This window comes from Ischnura elegans, chromosome 6 (genome assembly GCF_921293095.1).
Source record: "Ischnura elegans chromosome 6, ioIscEleg1.1, whole genome shotgun sequence".
NCBI lineage: Eukaryota > Metazoa > Arthropoda > Insecta > Odonata > Coenagrionidae > Ischnura > Ischnura elegans.
Window position 1 is genome coordinate 97,869,744 of NC_060251.1, and position 23,647 is coordinate 97,893,390.

The 23,647-nt window shown below is 38.4% G+C and overlaps 2 protein-coding genes across 6 annotated transcripts in view; one reads left to right on the forward strand and one right to left on the reverse strand.

Annotated features, from left to right (window-relative positions):
* LOC124161233 overlaps positions 1 to 23,647 on the reverse strand; it is a 177,174-nt gene that overhangs the window by 87,640 nt on the left and 65,887 nt on the right. Inside the window, exons 1-6 of one of the 4 annotated variants that reach the window (XM_046537499.1) lie at positions 19,337 to 19,538; positions 18,921 to 19,145; positions 17,741 to 17,837; positions 14,871 to 15,122; positions 14,089 to 14,348; positions 13,616 to 13,700 (exon numbers count right to left, since the gene is read on the reverse strand). In XM_046537499.1, the coding sequence (XP_046393455.1) occupies positions 13,616 to 13,700; positions 14,089 to 14,348; positions 14,871 to 15,122; positions 17,741 to 17,837; positions 18,921 to 19,145; positions 19,337 to 19,377 (960 nt within the window). In that variant the 5' untranslated portion in view covers positions 19,378 to 19,538. Of the gene's footprint in view, positions 1 to 13,615; positions 13,701 to 14,088; positions 14,349 to 14,870; positions 15,123 to 17,740; positions 17,838 to 18,920; positions 19,146 to 19,336; positions 19,539 to 23,647 lie in introns of those variants that run through there. The other 3 variants (XM_046537502.1, XM_046537501.1, XM_046537500.1) reach the window with 3 other exon arrangements.
* Positions 19,067 to 23,647, forward strand: part of LOC124161234 (myotubularin-related protein 9) — a 37,733-nt gene continuing 33,152 nt past the window's right edge. The window contains exons 1-4 of one of the 2 annotated variants that reach the window (XM_046537504.1): positions 19,067 to 19,155; positions 20,193 to 20,360; positions 20,441 to 20,603; positions 20,710 to 20,861. In XM_046537504.1, coding sequence (XP_046393460.1) covers positions 20,214 to 20,360; positions 20,441 to 20,603; positions 20,710 to 20,861 — 462 coding nt within the window. In that variant the 5' untranslated portion in view covers positions 19,067 to 19,155; positions 20,193 to 20,213. Of the gene's footprint in view, positions 19,156 to 19,904; positions 20,012 to 20,192; positions 20,361 to 20,440; positions 20,604 to 20,709; positions 20,862 to 23,647 lie in introns of those variants that run through there. The other variant, XM_046537503.1, reaches the window with a different exon arrangement.

Sequence of the window (23,647 nt, forward strand, 5' to 3'; positions counted from 1 at the left end):
ATTACAATCTTCAATTCTTACAGAGACCTAGAAGCAATGGCCTCCAACGATTAACTGGTCAGAACTATGAAAGGCATTTGTCTACTCACATAATGATAACTGTTAATTATGCCATTAAGAGCAAAGCATTAAGATCAGATGGTCATAGACCATTTCAACAGGTATAATTTTCACAACATAACAATTCAGCATTGAAGTGCAGTGTCATATACTTTGAGGTATCTTCAATAGTTTGAAAAATAAAGCATAAAACACTGAGAACTGCCCTCTTCATCCTTTAAAATGACTAAAAATAGTTCCAACACAATTTTTAGGGATGCAAAAAAGCTCATTGGCACCCTGAACAAAATTTATGGGTAACTGATCATAATGGTTGATTTTTCTCAGTTTCTCAATCTAATCCCCAGCCCTGGGGAAGACAATAAATTTGTCAAAACGTCGACAGTGATTTTAATTCATATTTTTATTGATCAACACTCAAAAAACAAACATGCAGGTATGCCATAGCAAGTGGTCAAGAATTGCAATAATTAAAAAAATATATAATTCTCATCAATGTTTCAAAGTGACGCCTTGTTAACATTAGAAACATTGAAATTCCACTCCGAACAAAAAAGAAAAAAGGGACTAATACAACAAACGGCGAGCGCAAAACGGCATGTGTTGGGACCGACCCGGGAGGAATCGCCGGCCTCTTATTGATTACCGCTTCCTCCGGAATACACCTACGCAAAGCCCGTATTGAGCAAGCGGCGCGACATAAGTCTATTTACGTTGTTCAGACCCCGCGAGGAACAATAATAAAAACATCGCCAGCTGATCGGAACTCCTACCACCCCAAGACAACGAAGAAAGCGAACCCCATGCATACGCCCCTCTAAACCACCGCAGAGTTAGTTGAGTTTCTTGACGAAAGAGCACGCGGCGAGTGCGAGCCAAGGTAAGTTCAAGAACCTTACGTCGCCATTCTTCCCCGCCGTATCATCCAGTTGATATCAGCAGCCGGGCTCCGTGTGAAAGCTCAACCCTAAACGCGGAACCTTAACGAGAGAGAGAGAAGTCCACGAGAGCTCGCGCGCGAAATGTCGTATATCTGGCAACGTGGTTTCCCCCCAGAAGATAGCTAGGCACGCCCCGACACAAGGGGGCAACATGGGGGAGGGGTTGGTAACGTTCCACCACCAGCAGCAGCATCAAGAGAGAGCGTGTGCGGGAGGAGAGAGGTATATAATACAAAGAGATGAAGGGGGAGGAATAGGGGAGGGTTGGGGGGAGGGATAGACCAGTGGAGGGCAAGTGCGCAAGAAAGAAAGCGGCCGAGAGAGGGAAAAGCAATGGTGAGCCGTGTTTTCTGGGCGGCGGGCGAGAGTGGAGGAAGGCTCAGGGGTGACTCATGCTAAAAGGTTCCGCCGAAGGGGACTGCATAGAGGTGGCCTAAGAATCGCCATTTACGTAGCCTCTTGGGGCGCATTTTAACCTGTGAGCGCAGTGCGGCGATGGGTTCAGAGTGACATATTTATTGTCACTCTTTACAATCGCGTGAAATGGCATTGAATAATTATGAATTTTAAGATCATCCCACCCAGTTCTCGATTTGATTTAAAAAGGTAGTTTAACCGGTACGCTTACGACGAGTTTGGTTTTTAGGGGGTACGCCATACCGGCCCAGCTACAGCAATTATCCCACCGTGAATTTAAGTCATTATTTCCTCGTACAGTCAGAGATAGGAACGGAGTCTTCGTTAATAAAATTAATGACGCACTAACTAGGACGACTCGCAGTATTTTTTTCGACTGCTCTAAGCTTGCATGAATTCACCATATGAATTACTAACCGTTGGGCGGTTTAGCCCTTGGATAAACGCGCACGTATATTTTGTTATTCAGTGCAATATTCGATTTGACCGCGACGTGTGCATGCTGGTGATCGGCCACCCACTACCAAACACCCCAGAGGTGACTCGCAAGGCATAATGTAGATATGGATTTCAGTTAATAGCCCCTATCATGGCTTATTACCCCGTGAAATTCGAATCTCTCTGCCATCAGCGACCCGAGCATCATGTTTTGTGAACCCACTGTAAATCCGCGAAAGGTGACAAGAGATCTGGCGACCCACTGGAGAATAGCGACGGAGAGAAGAAGAACGTACGGGGTTGACTCACGCTCAAAGGTTATGTCCAAGGTGAAAACAGAAAAGGACCTAGTCCGCCCCTCTGAATCTCGATTTAAATTGGTACTTCAGGCGCATTTCAATCGATGCCCGCAGGGCGAAGATGAGTACAGAATAATCCATTTACTTCTTATATCTTCAAGATAGCATTTGTAATCACGTTGATTAGTAGTTAACAATTATGATTTGATTTATTATATAATCATGAATATGAAGTGGACGGCAAGAACGGAAGAGGAAGACCTCGAGATACATATATGGAGCAGTGAAGAAGGACGCAAATGAGAAGAAATGCGTAGGCGTGAAAATATTAGTTGATAGGAGAAGTGGAGAGAGCTAAGTCAAACCAATCATAGGATTAGTTAAAGAAGACATGGCAATTTTTCCAACTATTACAATCTAATATTTCAGTGTGCATGCAAGGATCCTCTTACATGCCGGCGATTGGTCACCACCTACCAAAAACCACAAGTAAAATAAATTCAGAGGAAATACTACAACATCTTGTTTAATATTCATAACTTTCACCACATCGGGCCACACATCGTGCATGATAATCTAAGGATTGTTGACCACTGATGACGATGATAAAATTCTGCCCGAGGCCCTGCTGGTGGCTTATTTCCCCGGTTACTGAACAACGCTAATTCGGATCGCTCTGCCAACAGTGATCCTAGTCGTTATTTTGTGAACCTATTAGAGGTGACAAAAGATCTAGCAACGATTTGAGAACAGTGTAATATTTACGGTTCCGCCGCTCGGATGGATTCTAATGAATAAATCGATTCAGTCGTCAGGATGCGATCTGCGAGAACCAGTGGCGTAGCCAGGGGGGGTGTCCGGACCCCCCCTCCCTCCCGAAATATAAAAACACAATTATTTTTTCCCATTAAAGATAACAAAATATTGAAAAAATCATGAATTAAAAAAATTATCAAATGAAGTGTTTTTCGATTATGAAATGCATTCAAATTAGTTTAAAACCCACTACTTAGTACCCTGTTTTTCAAAAATTTTCCCCCCTAATTTCGGACCCCTCCCCCCTGAACTAAATTCCTGGCTACGCCACTGGCGAGAACCAAGCTCTATGTGCGCCCACGGGAACTGCGTCCATCTGGGGGAAGTGCTGATTGTGAGCTGTCTGATTATTTGAAGAGATGACCCACAGCGGGCTATTTTCGCCATTTCGGCAGTTGTTGTAAGGCGACATTGGAAATAATGACAAACCCCACGTTCGTACTGTCTTAATACAGTTACGAAGACCTCTCAGCTCAATATTCCTGTCAATAAACATTGTACGGCGATACACAAAGAAATCAAGTTGGGATTCCAATAAACACCAGCCGCCAACGGGGTTTGAGCGAGGCCCTCGGGTCAGGCAGTCCTCTAACAATTAAGGTAATCTTAACATTCTACCCACCCCACTGAAGGAAAGTTCACTTACTCTATGGTGTTACCTACATAGTGTGAACCTTCTAATGACTTAAAAATTGATTTCTCACGCGGAAGAAGCCCAATGCATCTCACAAACGCGCATATTCTGCCGTTCATGAACGAAATAAAGACAATATATATTTAACAAAGAAATTTAAACTAGCAGGACCAAAGATCGAGCAAAATATTAAATTCATTACCATCGAATTTCACATATTTCAATGCCTCGCGAAAACATTTGAATAAGTGTGCTACAGAAGTACTATAAGAATACACATGAAAGATTCCGACTATCCTAACAAATTTATTCAGCAACCAATAAAATTCTCTCCGCAAAAAAATCACAAACCAGTCTATTTATCTCAGTGCCAGAGTTCATCAAAATATGTCTTCTACCAAAGCGGTGACAGGATCACATACATCTAGTCCGGAAAATATTGTTCAACCACATGAAGATTCATTTCTTAAATTTCATATAACTTCTCTCTGAGCACAAATTGCGTCCCTCTAGAAATGATATGCATATTTTGGCTCAATTATTCGAAAAGTAAAAAAATCCTGATATTAAATCTAAAGAAATTTATTCCGTCTACGCTTAAGCGGAATTTTTTAAAAGCACAATGTAGCTTCAAGATAGCATGGGCAAACCTGATGTTTAACCCGCACAAAAATGTATTGCAACCAATACCAGATACAAAAGGGAGGAAGGTAATTCGGATAAAAAGGAAAGTTCGCCTTATAATTTTTGTGCTTTTTTGAAACGTTCTTGTGAAACCTCGAATGTTTCGACACCTAACTGTGGCGCCACAATCTTCAGAAGTTGTTAGGATTGTTATTCCCATCGGAAAGAGGGTTCTAAGCGGCAATTCAGGAGCTGAAACGATGCAAACACCGCGAATTATATTTCCCTCGGCAATTAGATGTCTCAATAAATAGCCTCCTCCATCAAGGAAAGGTGGCTATGACACAGGATGGTGGAAAAAGATGATTATGGTCGACGTTAAAATTAAGCGCACCAGTAATAGGTGAAAAATGACTAATTAAAGAAAAAGAACGCAGAATATCGACTTGTAACCCCAATGTATTTATTCTCCAATTATTCTATGCGAACGGTCACATATCAAATAAATGAGAAAATCTTCAACATTTTATATAGTTACGGTAATGTTTTAACTGCGATCGGGCGAAGCTCTCACATTGATACGACATTTAAAAAGTTCAATGCTAATTACATAGATGCGTTTGCTGCACATTCCTTGCTTTTCAGAGCCTCCTATTAAAAGAAGAGAAGTATTTAATATCTCAGGGGTTTGGCATACCAAAATTAGGGCGCCATATAACTAATCATTCGGCAAAGTTTACACCCATAATCCATTTCGTTTAGGAACATGTAATTTTCCATTACGTAATTGCGAGTGTATAATTAGCTTCGACTGATATATAGACTGTTTCCACTGCGAATTTCCCAGAAGTCGATCCTCGTGGGCTAACGGTAAATTATACTGTGAAGCCTTCTCCGAACACGGGTATAGTGGGCCACCCGCACCCTTGAACGCGACAATTCGCGTCTTCATTTACCGTTAGAGCCCACGACGCCGGCCTGCTCGGGATACACGCTTCGATCGGCAAAAGCCTATTCAAATTATGAACACTTTGCACAGTATAGCTATTTCATAATAGTCACTACCACTAAGAGTGTTACTATAACTACACCATATCAAAAACGAATTCTTACGACGCTTTCACATGTCTGTTATCAGGAGTCGGGGTGATTGACCCCCCCCCCCCCCCCGTAAAGTTTTAGAAAATTGCATGCCCAGAAATGAATTTTGACGCTAACCTGGCTCATATAAACAGGATAAAAATTTTAAAATAAAATTTCGCAAGAAAAAAATACTGTGAAAAGTGAGAACTTTCACAGCTTATACAGGGTTCCCACTCCTACTAAATTATAAAATTCACGGTTTTTTCCAGGTTTTCTTGGTCTAAATGTCATCAAATTCACGGTCTATTGATAAGTCATTTTAGGCAGAAATATTGACGACGTAACAATCACCGACCGCACGTTAACTAAAAATTTATCAACCGCGACAGGCGCCGTGAATTCAAACGTAGCAATGAAAGTGCTATTTCTCAAGACGTGACCAATCGATATCAATATTTAGGTGAAGCTTAAGGTTTTGAGTGGCAAAATGGAGGGAGCAGTGAGGTAGGGAAGTAAAGAAGTGTCTGATTTTTCGCCAAAGTTAATGAACACTTTGTTTGCCGGTCTTCCAATCACAGGCTCTAGAGCAATGTGTCGTCATGGCACAAGGACCAATAATTGCACTTCGAATATACGTGTCGAGATAAATGTGTCTCTATGTGGCTCGGCCTTGAAACAGGATTTAAATATCTTTTTTTCTTTTGATCTATCGATTGTAGTTCTTTTTCTATAAGTTTGAGAGATTTCTAAGGTTTTATGACGAAATTCACGGCTATTTCCAGGTTTTTTCGCGGTAGACGAAATTCACGGCTTATTCACGGTTGAGTGGGAACGCTGTTATAAAATTTAATTATGTGTTATGGATATATTATCTATTTACTGAATTCGTTCATAGGCCTAATAACAGAGGCGGATATAGCGGGTTACCAAAGCGGGGGGAGGGGAGGGGCTAGCGGGGTGGTATGTAGAAGTAGATGGCCACGATAAAACTTTTACTGACAAAACGACCTGTACCTGACTACGTGTGCACAGCAGGGCCTATCTTTATCAAGGAATTAGCCAAAAACCGCCGTTTTTGAGTCTTGAAAATCCAAAATTTCCAATTTCCCTGAATCGCCCTTCGGAAGGGGTATTCCCTAGACTCCGGTTTGCCCCTCCTTTGGTCCATACCTAGACTCACCTCTGGTATCAGGCGTATCACCTTCGCATTAGTAGATCGTTTTTTTTCTGTGTTTGCGTTTGGAGCAATATATTGAAAATAAAAACTAAACGCACAAAAAATCAAAACATATGTACAAAACAAAAAAAACATGATTATAGAGAGAAGAAAGAACCGCACGGCAATGTGACTCGAAGGGAGTCACAAGGGGGGATTTTTTAAACTATTAAAATGACAATACGAATATTTCAACTTACCTGAATCTCTATCTGAACTCTCACTGTGTAGTGAATCGGCACAAGAACCGCTGTTCTTGTTCGGCCTGGAACTCAAGTTATTTGAGATGATATTAAAATAAAGGAGTTTTTTCTTATGCTCATTTCTTTTCTGCGCACCGCTTTTGTAAACACGTCACATATTATGACTTTAAAGAGTATGAAACTCTCCCACTAACCAAACCAGCATTCACTGAGATACTTATAATTTCGCAATCTGTGTGAGGAAGTTGTCCAATAGCAGAAATATGGCAAAACTGTGGTTTGCCAGGGTGTTATCAATTTCTTCAGGGATAGAAAATCGGCACTGAGTCCCACGGTAAATGATACACCTATGTCAAAGACTCAAGCAAGTGAAATGCGTAACTATACCCATACATTGTGATCTGACATTTTTCTCGAGGAATAAACTGGGGTATCACAAACCCAGAAACACATGTGGGTGTATCGGATTTCGCTAGGGAATTGGAGACTTTGGGAAGAGTGGACGAGGGAAAAAATGGCATGCCCCTTGATCCGTAGTAGTACCCTTTGTATACTAATTACGGAATAAAATACGTGCAGTGATACACACACGGTCACACTTGCGCTTGCCACCGTGGTCTCACCTCACGAGGTAGATTCACACCAACTCGTCTTCGTATTTTGCCTAAGCGTGGGACAGGAGAGCCGGTCGCTTCGTGATATCGAGGATATTCTCCTCTCTGGTGATATACACGTGCGTTATGGGGGGCCCCGAAGCTCGGGGCCCTCGGCGATCGCCGACCAGCCGACCTGGCCTGACCTCCCCTGTCTGTTATTCCAAAATTAACAAAAATGGCCACTTTCAAAGAAATTAATTACCAATGAAAAGCATGAATATTACTTACAACAACGGAGAGCTGAAAAATAAATAATTATGCTAAGATTTTTAAATAATTATCGCTCCTTAGAACTCTGAATTCGAGAACACATAATTTCCGCGCCGAAAATTTTGGTTTACAAGGAAGAGCTAAGGTTAATAGGCAAGCAAGCAAAACTGTGAAGAAGTATAACAGTGCTAAAATAAAATGAAAACTAGAGGAAAAACAGGGCCACGTAGTTAAATGAAAAAAACTGGCAAAGGTGTGAGCAGTTATAATCCAACAACACCAAATTTCAAGGAAGGAGACAAATAGACTTCATGTCTTGTCCAATAAGATTCCCACCTGCATCATGATTGAACTTGCTTTAACGTGATTGACAGGGCGGTTCGCTATTTAAAGCAGAACGATGTTATCTGAGTATTTTCCGTCAATAATTTATTTGATCACCATACGCGGTCTCTTGACTTCGCGAGTACCTTTCGCTTTTATTCCATTGGGTCTCACGTCAATGCAACTGAAACTACTCCCATTATTCCCTTTCAATCTAATGTTTCTTATGAACTTCTACGTTTAGGTTAGCATGCCTAAGAAATGTGGATACCCCCATTTTAGGAGGTTCATGGCTTTTTTTAAGCTTGACAGCGATACATTTCTCCACTTCATTTCCTCGATTCCGGACCTTACAAGATTACTACTCCTTTCATCCAGCCATTTTCAAATTAAACCGAGTTAATGTCCCTTCCTGTATGGCATACCGGAACGAAGAATTCATTTTAACTACACATAATGGCGTTATATGGACTATATCCCATCGGCGAAGAAGCTTTCAAGTTTCTTTTGCTAGTAGAGGGATGTTTTCAACTAACATTAAATACCTCCAACCTCACAATAACAAAGTTCACAGCAACTATCAATTTTAAATTTCGTAGACTTCTCCAAGATTTCCAGTTCGGAATTTTATGTTATCTTGATTTTCAATGAAAAAGAAGTCTTATACAGGGATTTTATGGGAAAATGCAGCGGAGTATACTGTAAAATCAAGTCAAGTAGTCGCAGTAGAACGAAAAAAGTCAAGTAGTGGCTACCCTGGACGGCAACAAAACGCCGACCTTCCCGCTCGAAAGCTCTGCGCGTTCAACCATGATTTTCATTTATACTGCGCCTTTGAAGTTTTCCCCAGACCATAATCTAACATTCCCCTGACATAACTATAGATTCCATGCCCAATTTATTTTATTCACATGATAACATTTTCATGACTCCCCGCTCCGATATGAACCCAGAATAATATTTCTATTTCGATTACATATCTTTTTTTTTTTGTATGTAAGGATTTTCAAATTTTCTTCGTTGAAGACGCTATCTAGCGCTTTTAAAAATCCAGCTGAAGCGGCATAGAGGGAAGAGATTTGTTTAAAGTGAATAATAGGAAATTTTATTCACTTTTCGATGATAGAATCAAAATTACTGTGAATTCATGAAGAAAGTCCGGGAAGAGAGGGTATGCTGCGAGAATACTTTTTAAATACTCCATGGAAACTTATCGTAATGGATATATTATTTTAATAAAGAGCCAACATTAGCTGCTTATCTTAAGACGGTCGTAATTTGTGCCAAGAGATAAGATATATGAAATGAATCTCCGTGTGATTGAACAATTTTAACCGGACTATATGTGATCCCGTACCCTAATTTGGAAGAAAGCTAACTGTGATGAACTCTGGCAACAATTTTGAAATGCACGGATGGAGTCGCCGGCTACGTCCAGCATTGCTCTGGACACTCATCTTTTGTTTCCGCATCGGGTGTGGGTGACGGGTTAGGAAAGGGGCGAAGACGCTCTGGGGTAAGTCAAGGGAAGGTAGGGAGGGTGGAGGGGGAGGGAAAGACAGGGCAAGGAGGAGCGCCGCAACACGACGAGACGCGGCTCGCTCGCTTTCGTCGGCCATTTCAAGGTTATCGGGTTCGGCTTCCAGCTATGTGTGCATTAACTTTAACACACGGTGGGGGTGAAAAATGCCAAAGGGGCTTGCTAGTACCAGACAGGCGCCACACAATACGCACGTCGCCATTTGGCTAAGAATTTTGCTGTCCGCGATGTCCTGCAACATTGTGGGTACACCCGCGTCACAGTTTAAAAATATATGCACCAACAGTTTCGTCTTTGCTCTAGGAAACTCCCTTAGGGTATGACAATGTTTATTGCGCATTACTTTCCTCTGGATGATCAAATTGTTAATGTTTAACATTAATGTTAATGCACAATGTCAATACCCTGAGGAAGTCTCCAGCCGCGTAGGCGAAATTCTAAGTGCAAAAGCAAAGAAGCGTGTTTACCCAAACGAATATCGCTGAATACTCGGATCGAATACCCCAGATCGCAGTACTTTAGCCAGAGTAAGGGGGAGGAGGTTGCGACGAGATAACATTTTGGAAACATTTTTGTTTCGGGACGCGAAGGATCAATACAGCTTCTCGACCGTAATGAGATTAGGAGCCGACGACACTACACAAATTTTCCATTGCATCGGAGACTCGTGGTCAAATGAAGTGAGACCATAACGTGAATGCGGTGAATTATTCCCTGACGACAGACTGCGGCATGCATGCCGTGCATAGGGACGATTACAAAGCAATGCCACAAAGACGTAAAATGTAACAAGATAGTTTCGAGAATGACAATGAAAAGTTCCCCCCTCAAGGACGTCGTCATCACGATGCGCAAAGGGGGGCGACGTCTAATGCAAAATGTCTACAAAAGAAATCGTTCGACCCCGTTACGCGACAACTAGCTTGCGAACATATCGTCAAAACACGCAGCAAATTACGCTAACGAGGACACGGATTTTGAAACATTTGACAAGTAAGTTCGTAGCTGGCGCTGTTGCCAACGGGACCCCAGAAATTTTATCAGCGCAAAAGCGTCTATGGGTCTCATCGTTAATCGATAGCCGTGCCACTGGTCCAACGCGGCAGACGCCAACGGTTGAGATGCTGAGGGGGGAGAACTACACCTGCCTGACGCCCAGACTTCCGCTGAAGTCGCGCGTCTCTAAAGATAATTCTAAACTCAGCAAATTGTTCGCCATTGTCAGCCGCGGCGCGAAGCAATTTAACAGTCGTAGAAAGAACTATGAGAAAGGCCTTAAGGAGAGGAAACATTAGAAATTGGATATGTAAGGAAACGTCTTCCTCGAAATTCCTTTTGATTCCAAGGATCCAAAAGCAAAACAAAAAGTGGCACATTACTCTTCAGTAAGAGCAAAATATATACCAATATATTCATGTGATCCATTGAGGGATACCCTAAAAACCCTCAATTCTAATTAAATTAGCAAAGAACAAAACTATAAGGCTAAGTTTGGGCTATCTGTCACCAAATGACCTGAAATGATTTTGAATGGCCATTATGCCACTCCCCATGGTCAAAAAACTTAGAAATCAGTCAGAGGAACCCATTTTTTATGTATGCAGCACCATAGCATGCTAAATAAATGAAATGGTCAATGGGAACCCACAAAGAATATCTGTTATCCTTTATCTTCTAGAATTCATTGCCATTTCACCTGAATTTATTGCAAGACAGCTCACTATTACAAAATCCTTCATTTATGCTGAATTGGTTACAATTTCGGAAAATTTGGGTCTCAACTGGGGGAAAAAATATTTACAACCTATCCAAATCTCATTTCTTAAATATTTCACGGAAATTATTACCAGAAAATAGCTTCCTACTGGCTAAATTATTAATGATATAATGAGTCATTCTAATCCTGACTTAGCGGAAATTTATTTCACCCATACCAGAATGAAGGAAGGCTTTATAGTGCTGAGACGGCACTTTATGGCCAGCCACTAGAGCATTAATTGATAGGCCAATTACAATGAGAAAGAAGATTTTAATACTGAATACAAAAATTCAATAATTTTAACCCAAATACCATTTGGTTTTACATAGAAAATGAATACATATAAGGAAGAAGTTAAATCAAGAATTACTAAATGATCCTGAACTAATACTGAGAAAATAGATATCATGTATTAGTTTAAAAGTTTCCTAAATTGAACGACTTACCAGAGGATCAATATTTTTCCTCTTACTTCAACTAATAAGGATCCAAACACCTAATTTAACATGGAATAACTGCTAAATTCCTTAACTATCCCCGATAAAATAGCAATAATGAAATAATATAAGAGTTTCATTAAATTGCATGCAGAGGAAAATATTTTTTCTCATACCTCAGCTGATATTCAAACCCCTAACTTAACATAGAATAACTGCTAAATTTCACTCTTTTACACCCCCAAAGATAATTTTGTTAAGATAATGGGATAAACAGTTATTAGTTCCATTTACTAAGCAGTCCTAAGAACCTTCTCAACATATGGTGCACACTCCACACCTATCAATTAAGTCTCACTCACAACTTCAGTCCTATGCCACAGTAACGCATTGCAAACAATAAGATAATTTATGAATTAATAAGAACATCCTATTTAACCTTGTGTAATTTATACAAAAATCAGATTCATCTCACTTTAGGTAAATCAGATACTAATAATTATCCAAATAGTTCATACTAACTTTATCAATATAATATCCATCTTTCTTTAGCAAATTACACTGACTCAGAGAATTATAGTATGGGGCATAAATATTAAGTTTAGTATTTAGTTTTAGGAAATCATAAATGAAATACTATATCATAAATTCCAACATCTAAGAAATCAGCTAAGGAATTCATTTAAATGTCATTAATTCAATCAGGGAGTATTGTACCACCACTCACCCCTAAGCAACTGTTTATTGGCAACAGATGACATCTAGACTGCATTTAAGTCATTATCATGCTAATAATGATGTCAATAGCCTCAATTAAAAATAAATAGGGAAACAATATTAGCTAGCCTTTAAAGCTTAATCTATTCCATTAAACCTTCTTGTGAATAGAGGAGTAGCTCGCTAACACTGATTTTTTTATTAATATTTGGGAATAAAAAGTTGTCGCTGATTCAAGCCATTATTTATACATCAAATTAATAGTAACTTTTTAACATTTGAATATAACTTTACAATCATGAATTACGTCACGTTATAATGGGATAAATGATTGCCTATTTACATAAACATAGGTACTCTGATTTATGCCCTATGAAAGCAGATCTTTATATTATGTCTAGTCATAACACAAAAGGAGCAAGGTATAATTTATCGGGTTGCTAATACATACAGCCGTAATTGCATGTTAAGTCCGCCATAAACTCAAAGAAAGCTACTCTCTTAGATTACATATATGTTTTAAGAAAATAATTAATAATAATAGTTGAGCTAAAGGGAGGATTCTGGGGGTTCAAACTTCCCCAATATTTTTTTGGAAATACATCCATAGGCATTCCCCCAAACAATGAAACTGCCAAAATGTACCTCCTCTCCATGTGAAATTCCCCCAAAAATTTCTCCTGGCTTAGGGCATGGCCATAATGTTGAAAAAGAAGAACACCTATAAATAACTCAAAAATTTCCACAGGGAAGAATGACGCCTTGGTGGGTTAAATGGCTAAAGCACTCGACCGGAAATCAGGGGATCTGGGTTCGAATCCTGGTCAAGACGAATGATTTTTTTCTGTGGATTTTTTACACATGGTTGACGCCTTTCATAAACCTCTAAATTAATTCTGCAGACATTATAACTAAAATAACAAACTAAGATAATAATAAGGAAGGAAAAATTTCAAGTCTATCATTAAGTGCTAATAGTTTTTGATTAAACAGTACTAAAATTATTGTTCCATTAATTTCCAGGGGTGGATTTCTGGTAAAAAAAGCATAGCATTTGGTGGGGGGATTCCCCTAGAGCTAAGCACATACGAAGTGGACTTAAAAAGAGGCCACCTAGCCCCACCCACCCTCCCTTGGTAAGATCCCACAACATTAATTTCACCATAAAGCATCTTAAGCATATTCCTTTTGTCCATAACTCATTGGTCAGAGAGATGAAATTGAACTTGAGATTCACTTACCCCAGTCACAGCCCGAACCCTGGTCAGCACAAATTTGAGGAGAAGGCCTAATTGGTCCAAAGAAATAAGCTGCATCGCTCGAGATCTATTGAAGGAAAGAAGGCATAAAATTGAACCTAATGGATTGAACAGCTTTAAAAAAATCAATATTCATTTCCAACAATCAACAATCACCACTAAGTATTTACAAATAAGTAATTCAAAGGTAATCCATTCATTATTTCATCATAACCATAAATTATATATGCACTACTGAATCATAAAGAAATTTATAATAATTGAAAGTGATAGAGAAAATAATTATTTATGTTAATATTTTACTCTGATAAATTAGAAAGCACAAGGTATTTTCTAAATCATTTGATTACATCCAAAAGCATTGGCTTTATTAGCCACAGCATTACTTCCATGAAGTATACTGTTTTCACCAAATATAACTGTACACATTATTTGACTATTTCATAAAAACTAACCTTGTCCCCATGGTCTCTGCCCTTACAATTTTAACACACTCAGGGCAAGCCCAACCTTTATTTGAAGGGGCAGGTGAATTGCCGCTGGTTGAAGAACTTGATGGAGAGTTTGGATGGGGAGAACCAGGATCCATACTATGGCAACACCTGGCATGGTAGACTCTGGGACAGACTTCACAAGAAAGTGTAGAACCACCACTTGAGGTACCCATTTCTCTATGGCACACCCAACAATAAATATCACGAGTCAACTCCTCAATCTAAAAAGATAAAATACATAAAGGCTAAGATATATTGAAACAATAATATAACATGAGCTTCATGAATATCCTCCAACTTTCAATTGGCCATACATTACCGAAATATTTAATTAATATAACAAAAAAATCTAAAAAAATGTTTCTCCATCAAAAATAACACACCATATTTTTCTTAGTCTCCAAACTAGTGCACTCCGAATCCTTCTTAAGCCTTCATATGAGATCCAAATTAGAATACAACCAACACACTAGAGTTCGTTTACAATTTTTACACAGTCACTACGGTAACATCACTTCTGGCAGCACAATTTCAATAAATGCACATGAATAACAAGGTGTGTAGCCTTCAGAATAATATTCTACCAGGAAATAAATACTTTAAAAGCTTTTCAGACGGCAGTATGTCAACAAGCCAGGTAGGGAGCACTTGGAATTACCATTACGTGAATTACCATTGGATTCTGTGCAAACTCAAATTCTGAGAAAATTTTTATAGTATAAACACACACTGATATTACTTACATCATGTTTCCTCTTCTTGACTACAGTAGATCCTTTACTTCCAGGAGTAGCCACAGGCGATGAAGCGTGACTACCACTTGACCCGGAGCCAGGATCTGCACTTGAAGTATTTTTTACCACAGTACTCGCTTCTGAATGACCAGGTCCTCCACTGACTGACCTTTTACGCTTGGAAGTACTATGACTTTGTCCATTAGTTGATGCATAGTCGCTTTCTTCCTCAGAGGACTGATAGAACACTCCCTGATTGACCTTAAATAAAAAATTGATACTAGTACATACACTCACTCACGCCTATTGAGTAATTCACTCTCATAAAATTAATAAAAAACATTCCTTCTGGTGTGACACTAAACCACCAGTTGATGCTTCACATTGATTTGAGGCACGATGGGTATACATGCTCCATATATCATGATAATTGAAAAATAAAAGAAAATAAAGTGCTCATGAGTATATTTTGATGCATATTAATTAAAGGAATAGGTACAAATATGAAAGGAGAAGAATAGATGAAAAGGCTTTGAAGAACTAAAAGCTGAAAAACTAAGGTTAGAATACGGCAAATTTAATCAGCCAAATGATGAGACACAATCCATAGTCTGACGAAAATTATGATTCCAGGACATGGCAAGAGAAGTAAGGCCGTTAATGAGATTCATAGAGCAGGTAATAAAGGATGTAAAGCAGAAAAAATACCATGTATTCCAGCATGTAGGGCAAATTTTTAACCCAGGAAATTTTTCTCAAAAGTAGAGGGTCGTCTTAAATGCCGGGTCTGGTCACAAAGTGCGGGTTTTCAACCTTCCCTGCTAGACTATTGATTCTGTGATCGCTGCATATGGTGAGAGGAGCTCAAAAACTGCTGCATCTACTTTCCCTTGTATGCAGTGATCATATGAAGTCAGCAAGGGCAGTGATGTTCAAGTAATAATAATTTTAGAGTGGTATGGGAGCATAGCCCAAAATCTATATTTTAACAAATTGGGGCATGTCCAATAAGCTGGAATACACGGTATACAGATGTTAAAAGAGAAGCTGGTAAGATGAGCAGGAGAGTTGTGTCAAACCAATCTTTAGATTGATGACTGATGATTATATGAGAATATTAAAGTTTGCATGCCGTAGGATGATGCACGGACCCCCCAGCTACCTGAGCCCCGAGTGCCTGGGGGAGGAAAGGACCAACTCAGGCAGCTAGACCGTGCGCCACCCTACGGTATACAGACTAAAATATTTTTGAGATTGCCACCAAGCCGACTAATCTCTATCCAAGAGTTTGTCCACTGATTCTCCCTGGCAGTGTGCCAGCATAGCACTTAATGCGCTAATGCAGTAAATATTTAAAGGGATGAAGTTGACGTGCCTTCTGAGAGCATCACCTTGCATGCTTATAATAAAAAAATTGAACTTCATCTTATTGAAAAAAAAATGCTTCCCTGAAATGTGAGCAAATGAATATTCATAATGAGAAAATTATTTTATATAATCCATCCAACCCTGCTTCAATTTTCTCGTAGATTGTACACTTTGCTAGAGGTACAAATGTCCTCTCCTGTTTTAATTTTTTTTATCCCCTCAGTATTGCCTACAAGCAACCAATCAAACACATTCCTTCTTTCAAATATTGTAAGCGCTATCAATAGTCAACTAATATTTTTTATGAAACTCACATGAAAAAATAACTCTCTCTTCAAAACGAGAAAAAACTCATGAAAAATAGTTTCACAAGGGAACAAACTTTACACAACTATTGGGTGATAGTCCCTGGGATGTTATCAGGCAACAAGTTTCTAGGCTTGAAAACAGAAATCCGGCCCCTATAACAACTCATAGACTTGTGCAACTAAGGTATCATGAAGTATACTGACTGGAAAGATCCTGAATATATAATATACAAGCATCATATATGTGAGTGTTCTATGAAGCCTTGGATTCCACAAAGTCCAAGTATTAATTAACCACAGTAAGCATTATAATGAAAAAATAATATCAAAAAAGGATACTGGTCTCTCTAATAAAGAATATGATTAAGTAGACCAAAAAGAATGAGCACTACACAGAATTAAATTTTTTTTCACAATGAAAAAACGAGGAGAAGGATACAATGACACTTTGAATACAGAAACCTAATGAAAGACTAAAAAAATAAATCATATAAATTATAGAATAAATTATGGAAAACAAATGAGACTTTTTCATGAATTTCAGCTTGCATGGAACTTTTTCAAACTTTAAAAAAAAATACTATTCATAAAATACATCGCACAAGAATTTCCTTATCTTAGCATATTTTTCAAAAATTTTGAGAGGATCAGAAAATTCGTAATGGAGAAATGAATAGTTATGTATGTACATACTTCCCAACTATTAGAGGCATTAAATGTACCTAAGAATGCTTTATTTCATTGCCACCAGCAATTACACACAAGAGTTTTTCAGCAATCTAAGATTTACAAGCAAATAAATTACTTGATAGGCACAGCTCATTATAAGCATTAATAGTATGCTACTATTGCGGATAATTTTAATTGAAGTTTCTACTTCCACACAAATTATATTTTATTATTGCTGTTAAGAGAGATGGTCTTCTCCAGATTTTAGCTACTGCAAACCATCACAATGCCTTGAAGTTAAAAGGAAAAGTTTTCCTCCATACTTTTAGAAATGAGCATGGCAAGATCCCAATTGAAATACATATAGAGAGGAAATAGGTAAATTAATAGTTATTCGACAAAACACCATTATCACATGGAAGAGAATAGAACAGCTTTCTTATAGACAAAGGCAAAAATCATATGAGTATTATCAAAAGATTAATGACTTTTAACTTTGACGTGAATATAAATAATTCACAAATTATGACCAACCTTTTGCAAAAAATGCCTTTGTTTGGCAACAAATTCTGGATTGTTGCTGGACCTTGTTGACCTTGAAGGAGCCCTAGGTGTTGAAGAGCTGGTATTCCTATGTTCAAAAAATAATGCAATTAGTAGAAGATGCCAAAGGATCTTCAATACTAATAGTGACATATATTATACCATTCACTCCACCAGCAAACAAAATTACCAAAGCACAAGTGGCATGGTCACATATGGTATTCTCGAAAACATGACAGACATTATAGGCACATCCCTACACATTTTACATGGATGATTAAAATTGTGCTTAAATCACAAAATACACTTGTGAATAGTGGATCTGAATATGTGATCACTTAATGATGGAGTAGGTTTAACTCACCTCAAACACAAGAGCATAGTTTCCTTTCAATAGATCTTCCAAGGTATAGAAAATTCACTCTTATATTCAAAATAATATTATCTTATTTTATCTGTAACTAGGTTTTCAGCACCAGACCTATGGAAGTCTTTAATTTGTCTCTAGCATTCAATAAACAAATGGAGATGGAGGCAACACCCACAACAATTAAATCAAAACAACCTTTCTCTTTGAAGCAACAATCTTGGTTTAAGAGAGGAGGGACCTAAACTCTAATCATGCATTTTAAAAACCAAAATATTCATGACCCTGCAGTGGTATTAATACAAAATGAAGAGTCAAGAAGGACCACTGTGTGCATTTGAACCAAAAGAGGGGTTAAAGGGGCATTTGTAACCTCATCCCAACATAATAGTCAAGATTCCTTAAAAAAAGGTTCAACAGAATATCAGGGCTGTTCCATCAAATTATTGAGAGCAAAAATATCTAACTAAAACATTAGTTACCAAGAATGACAGGTAATTATCAGTAAGTTTTGATATATATTGATAAAACCAAATGTCTAGTACTTCACTAACAGTTCCTAGAAAACCTGTAACAACAGTGAAATTGTCCAGTGAGAGTCAAGGTAAGTACTCTCTTCTAAAGGTTGTGATAATTTAGGTCAGTTCTATACCAATATGATTTAACTATGCATTGAGCTCCACAAAATGATAACTAATTAATTTTAAGCACATAACTTTTCAGGTCAGCAATGATCACCATTATTTTTTCTTGGCTTTGCCTCTTAAAAAGCCATGCATAGTAATATGCAGTAAATACACCAACCGTTCTCTTCTTTGATGCACAGGTGTTACATCAGTCTTGTTACCCTCTTCCTTCTCGGGCTTTTCAACAGCCGGCACCTTCTTGAGCTCTTCTCCCTCACCAGTAGAAGCATCTTGGTCACCGGTGAGTGATTCATCTTGTGCCTTTTTAATACCAGCTGTGGCAGCTTTCTCCATGGTGCAAAAGAAAATCCGCAATTCTACAGAACGGCCCTCCTGGTAGATCCTTGAGAAAGGTGAGATGCATGTCAGTTAATACTTAAAAAACTAACATGGAGCTTTCCATCGAATAAAAAATAATGCATGCATATAAATGCATAAACAAAATTATGAATTCCCAAAAAATTGATAAAGAAAGCACAGTATGGCAAAAAGTTTGTTATAGAAGCATACAGGTGCCATAACAAGTTAAACTACCCAAAGCCAATGCCATTTGTCATATTTATTGCCATCTGCATGACCCTACATGGAGAGTGAAACCTGCTTCAATCAGCAAAAATAGGATCACAACGATAAAAAATTAATAAAATCCCACTTTCCCTATTAAGTGGTTACATATAAACGCAATACGGATGGGTTTAATTACAACGAGCAAAAACCTCATGTATGCTACGGTCACTTGGCTTATGGTCTGAGTGACTCCCCCTCATTGCCTTCCCCGCGCCAGAAAAGTCCCCACTGGCGAAATTCCTGCCCGACAGTTAAACAAGAAAATCCATAATGTGGCTAACTTCGGAAACTATTTACGTAAAGCTTACCTGCGCTATAGCTGTCCAATTAGATACTACATCCCGAAATGGGCGAATCGAATAAACATACACAAGACATACTGCCGTCTTTCACATCGCCTTCAACGTGCACGACGTCCCTTGGATTGTGGTGCTTCCCTTCCTCTCACGTTGGCTCCCCTCCCCCTTCCGAGGCCCAAGGTTTACGTACTCTCGACCCCAGTCGCTCCCTTTGGCTCACTTCACCCACTAGCAGCTGTTATTTTTCGTGAAATGGTAGGGGCGGATTCTATGAGCATGGATTGAGTGCGCACTCCAAATTCCGACAAAAAAATTTCTGTACTTGAATACATCTAATTACGTGGTAAAATAATTCTAATTATACTATACTTATAATATTTTGCTTACAATCAGTGATTTTGTGGTTAATATTGGGATTTTTTTTCTCAGTTAATTCTATCCGGCAATGTTGTTGTTGTGAATAATGTCTATTGCTATTAAATATTTTCAAACAAAGCCGTCGTTATATAAAATTTTCATTACAGAAATTCACTGTGTAGTCAGGAATGGAGTTCGCGGAGTTAATACTGGTTCCAAAGTTGGATGGAGTGATTATGCATGGACCATTTCACAAAGCTGTCGATGGGACCCTTTGTATCACAGGACATCATTTAATTCTGTCTTCCCGGAAAGAAGGTGTCGAAGAACTGTGGGTGAGTTTTTAACCCAATACTCCTCGAGGGAAGGTTCTTGTCTGGTGTCCTCTTATTTAATGATATTTTCATCCCTCTAGCTTCTTCATCAAAACATTGATGCGGTTGAAAGGAAACCGAATGGATTTTTAAGTGGCAGCATTGTTATAAAATGTAAAGATTTTCGCATCATTCAGCTAGATATAAACAATTACGAAGATTTCTCAAAGGTTGCTACTTCCATAGAACGCCTGTCAACGTTGGGTGAGGACTTAATCATGATTCATCTCAAATGATTTATTCATAGTAACACTGATTAGTGAGTATAATGCTGTGCAATTAGTATTCATGCAGCATTTTAATTTTGCAGAAGACACTACAAAGCTTTATCCATTTTGGTACCGACCGATGTATACTATATTGGAGGATGGATGGACAGCCTTTCGCCCAGAAACCGAGTATTCAAAGTTGATTGTGCAGTCAGAAGATTGGAGAATAACCTATGTGAACAAAGACTTTACGGTGAGTAGTTTTGGATTACCAATAAGTAGTAATTATCTCGATTATTTGCCTATTTTTTGTAAGGAAGAGGGAGGTCTGGATTCACAACATACTCATCCACCGAAAGAAAGGCCTGTTTTTAAAGGAGGCATATCGACATTACTCAAAGATATAAATGATGACTCATCATATTTTTGAGTCATTATTTATCTAGGTTATTTGTACTGAATATAAAATTAATTACCAGCAGGAAAGGGATTGTTTTAATGGTTTGCTTATGATAATGACGTTTTTTGATGACAAAGCAACGTTTCATATAGTCCTTTCCCTTCGATGTAATATTGGTCATTCTTTTACATTTCCTCTCGTCACATTTACTGTTCCATATCAGTGCAGACTCATGACTTCCTCCAGCTCTTGGCATCATTGTCTATTCACATCTATTTTCCTTTTTGCCATCTGACTTATGAATTCCTGCAGGTCTCGTAGTCAGTGCCATGATGAATTCTACCTCTTTTTGATTTTAAAAATCTGAAGAAACTTTTAATTCAGGCACATTGCGACACAGATTGCAGACAACTCAAGGTTTGAATTCCTGACTTTGAACAACTTTCCTTTGAATGTGAGATACGAGCCATAATCCTTCTCTTTCTTATAGATATACCCAACCAAATAACAGTGAAAAGCATTATCTAAAACTTTTTTCAGGCATTAGAGTACATATAAACTTTTTTATGTTAACTGTATCTTGAACTTGGTCTGGGACACTAAACAATGAATCTTAGATGCATTAAATATCACATGTTAAGCCCATTTACATCCTTAAAGTAAGCACCACTCGTTTTTTTTAAGCAAATGGAAAAGTATTTGGACCAAGTATTAAAATATGCTACCCTTTATATGGTGATAGCATCGAAGCTATGCTGTACCTTTTTGAAGTCTTGTGGCAATTATGAATATATTTTAAGTAGTAAATTCAAATTTTCTTGCATGATTTTTTCGTGAATAGAAAGACTGCTGAACTTATTAGTTGAAGAGCAAAGTGCTTGTCATTTTTTGTTATTGTTAATTGTTATAGTTTGAAAAATAAAGAAACTGTATTTTTTTGTTTGTCAATTCATCACATATGTGTCAAGATAATGGTAGCTAAAGTCATTGCCTTTAAGCCTTTGGTAGATAAGTTTGTGACATTGGCAGCAAATGAGCATTCAGTATAAATCACATTTTGTTCGTTTTTTGTCGAATTGTCAAAGTTCATTGGAGCTGCGAAGAACAGTGGGAGAAATGAGAAGCCTCCTAAAAATCTAAAGCAGAGGATGGGACAACTTAGTTGGCCACATTTTAGGCATGATGTTGACAATCGTTGAAGGAAAGGTGGAAGGGAAGAATGGCAAGGGACGGCCCGGAATGAGTTGCAAAGGACAGCTTGTAAAGGATGTAATAGAGAAGAAATACGTCACTATGAAAAGGTTAGCGGATATGAGAGAGGATTGGAGAGCTGCCGCTAACCAATCTTAGGATTGTTGACTAATGATGATGATGACCAAATTCTTATCATGAATTATGATTTCAGATCTGGGTGAACAATTCCATAGTTTAATTTCAATCATGATGTGTGAAAGTTGTCTGGGTTGGTGAATGGTGTGTTAAAACTTTGCCAAAAAATGCCATTGGGACTGCGCATCATTTAAAGGTTCTTCACATTAACATTCAATGTGTACGCAATTAAATGCTTGATCTAGAAGTTTTTGTGAGAGACCATAAAACAGACATTATCTGCCTAAATGAACACTGGCTTTCAGCCGATGAAATGAACTTTTTTCGACTGCCTGGCTACATTGTTGCAGACTTTTTTTTTGCTGATCTATGCTAAAAAATGGTGGCATCTTAATCCATGTGTCTATGAATTTAGAACACACCTCTTTGAAATTCCACCATGACAGGTTGAACGAAGAGGTGCTTGAATCCTGCATCATCATCATCACTGGTCAACAATCCTAGGATTGGTTTGACGCAGCTCTCCACTCAGAATCCTGCATAACTAAATGTAAATTTGGCGAGAAAGAAATTCACTTAGAGGCTTTGTTCTTCAAAGATGAAGTAGACTATTTTGATAGACTTTAGTATGTTATCTCGAAAAAGAATATGGTAGTTTCCTCCATCAAATTAAACGAAAGGCATTGAATGCGATTCGTTACCCACCATTACTGTATTCATAATATACAAATTATTTGGTTTTAGATATTCCAGTTTAGACAAATGGCAATGGTCAATTTTAACCGCATTTGAAAAAGGCCAGATTGGCGCCCATGCGGTGCCACTCCATGCAACGTCACAGGGACCTAGTTTCTATACGAGTAGATAGGAGTTTTACATCATCTGAGATTACCAATGCATGCATGAGGCACAGAGCTCAGGGACACGTCTCTTAATAATCACCTATTAAAACTGCCCATGGTCGGAAAGTTTCCTGCGTTTGATAAGGTAATAATAATCCTTTTTTAAGCCAAGCACTACCTGACAGCAGGGTACTCTGCTACCTGCTAGCAGCCTGCATCTCATACTTAGCCATCACGTTTTCACGCGCTTGAAATTTTTCACTTTTCATTTAATCGCGAAAAATAGATATCGTCATTTAAAATCCTAAAAGTGTGAAATGCTTATTACAGGAGTAATAATCTTTCGATTTAGGCAATAAAAAAACAAAAGGAAACCACCCAATTATGAAGATGATGATTATTCATTGAAACCCGGGTCGCGCTCTATTGAAAAAAGTGGTATAAGTAATTGTGTGAAATCCAGGAAAA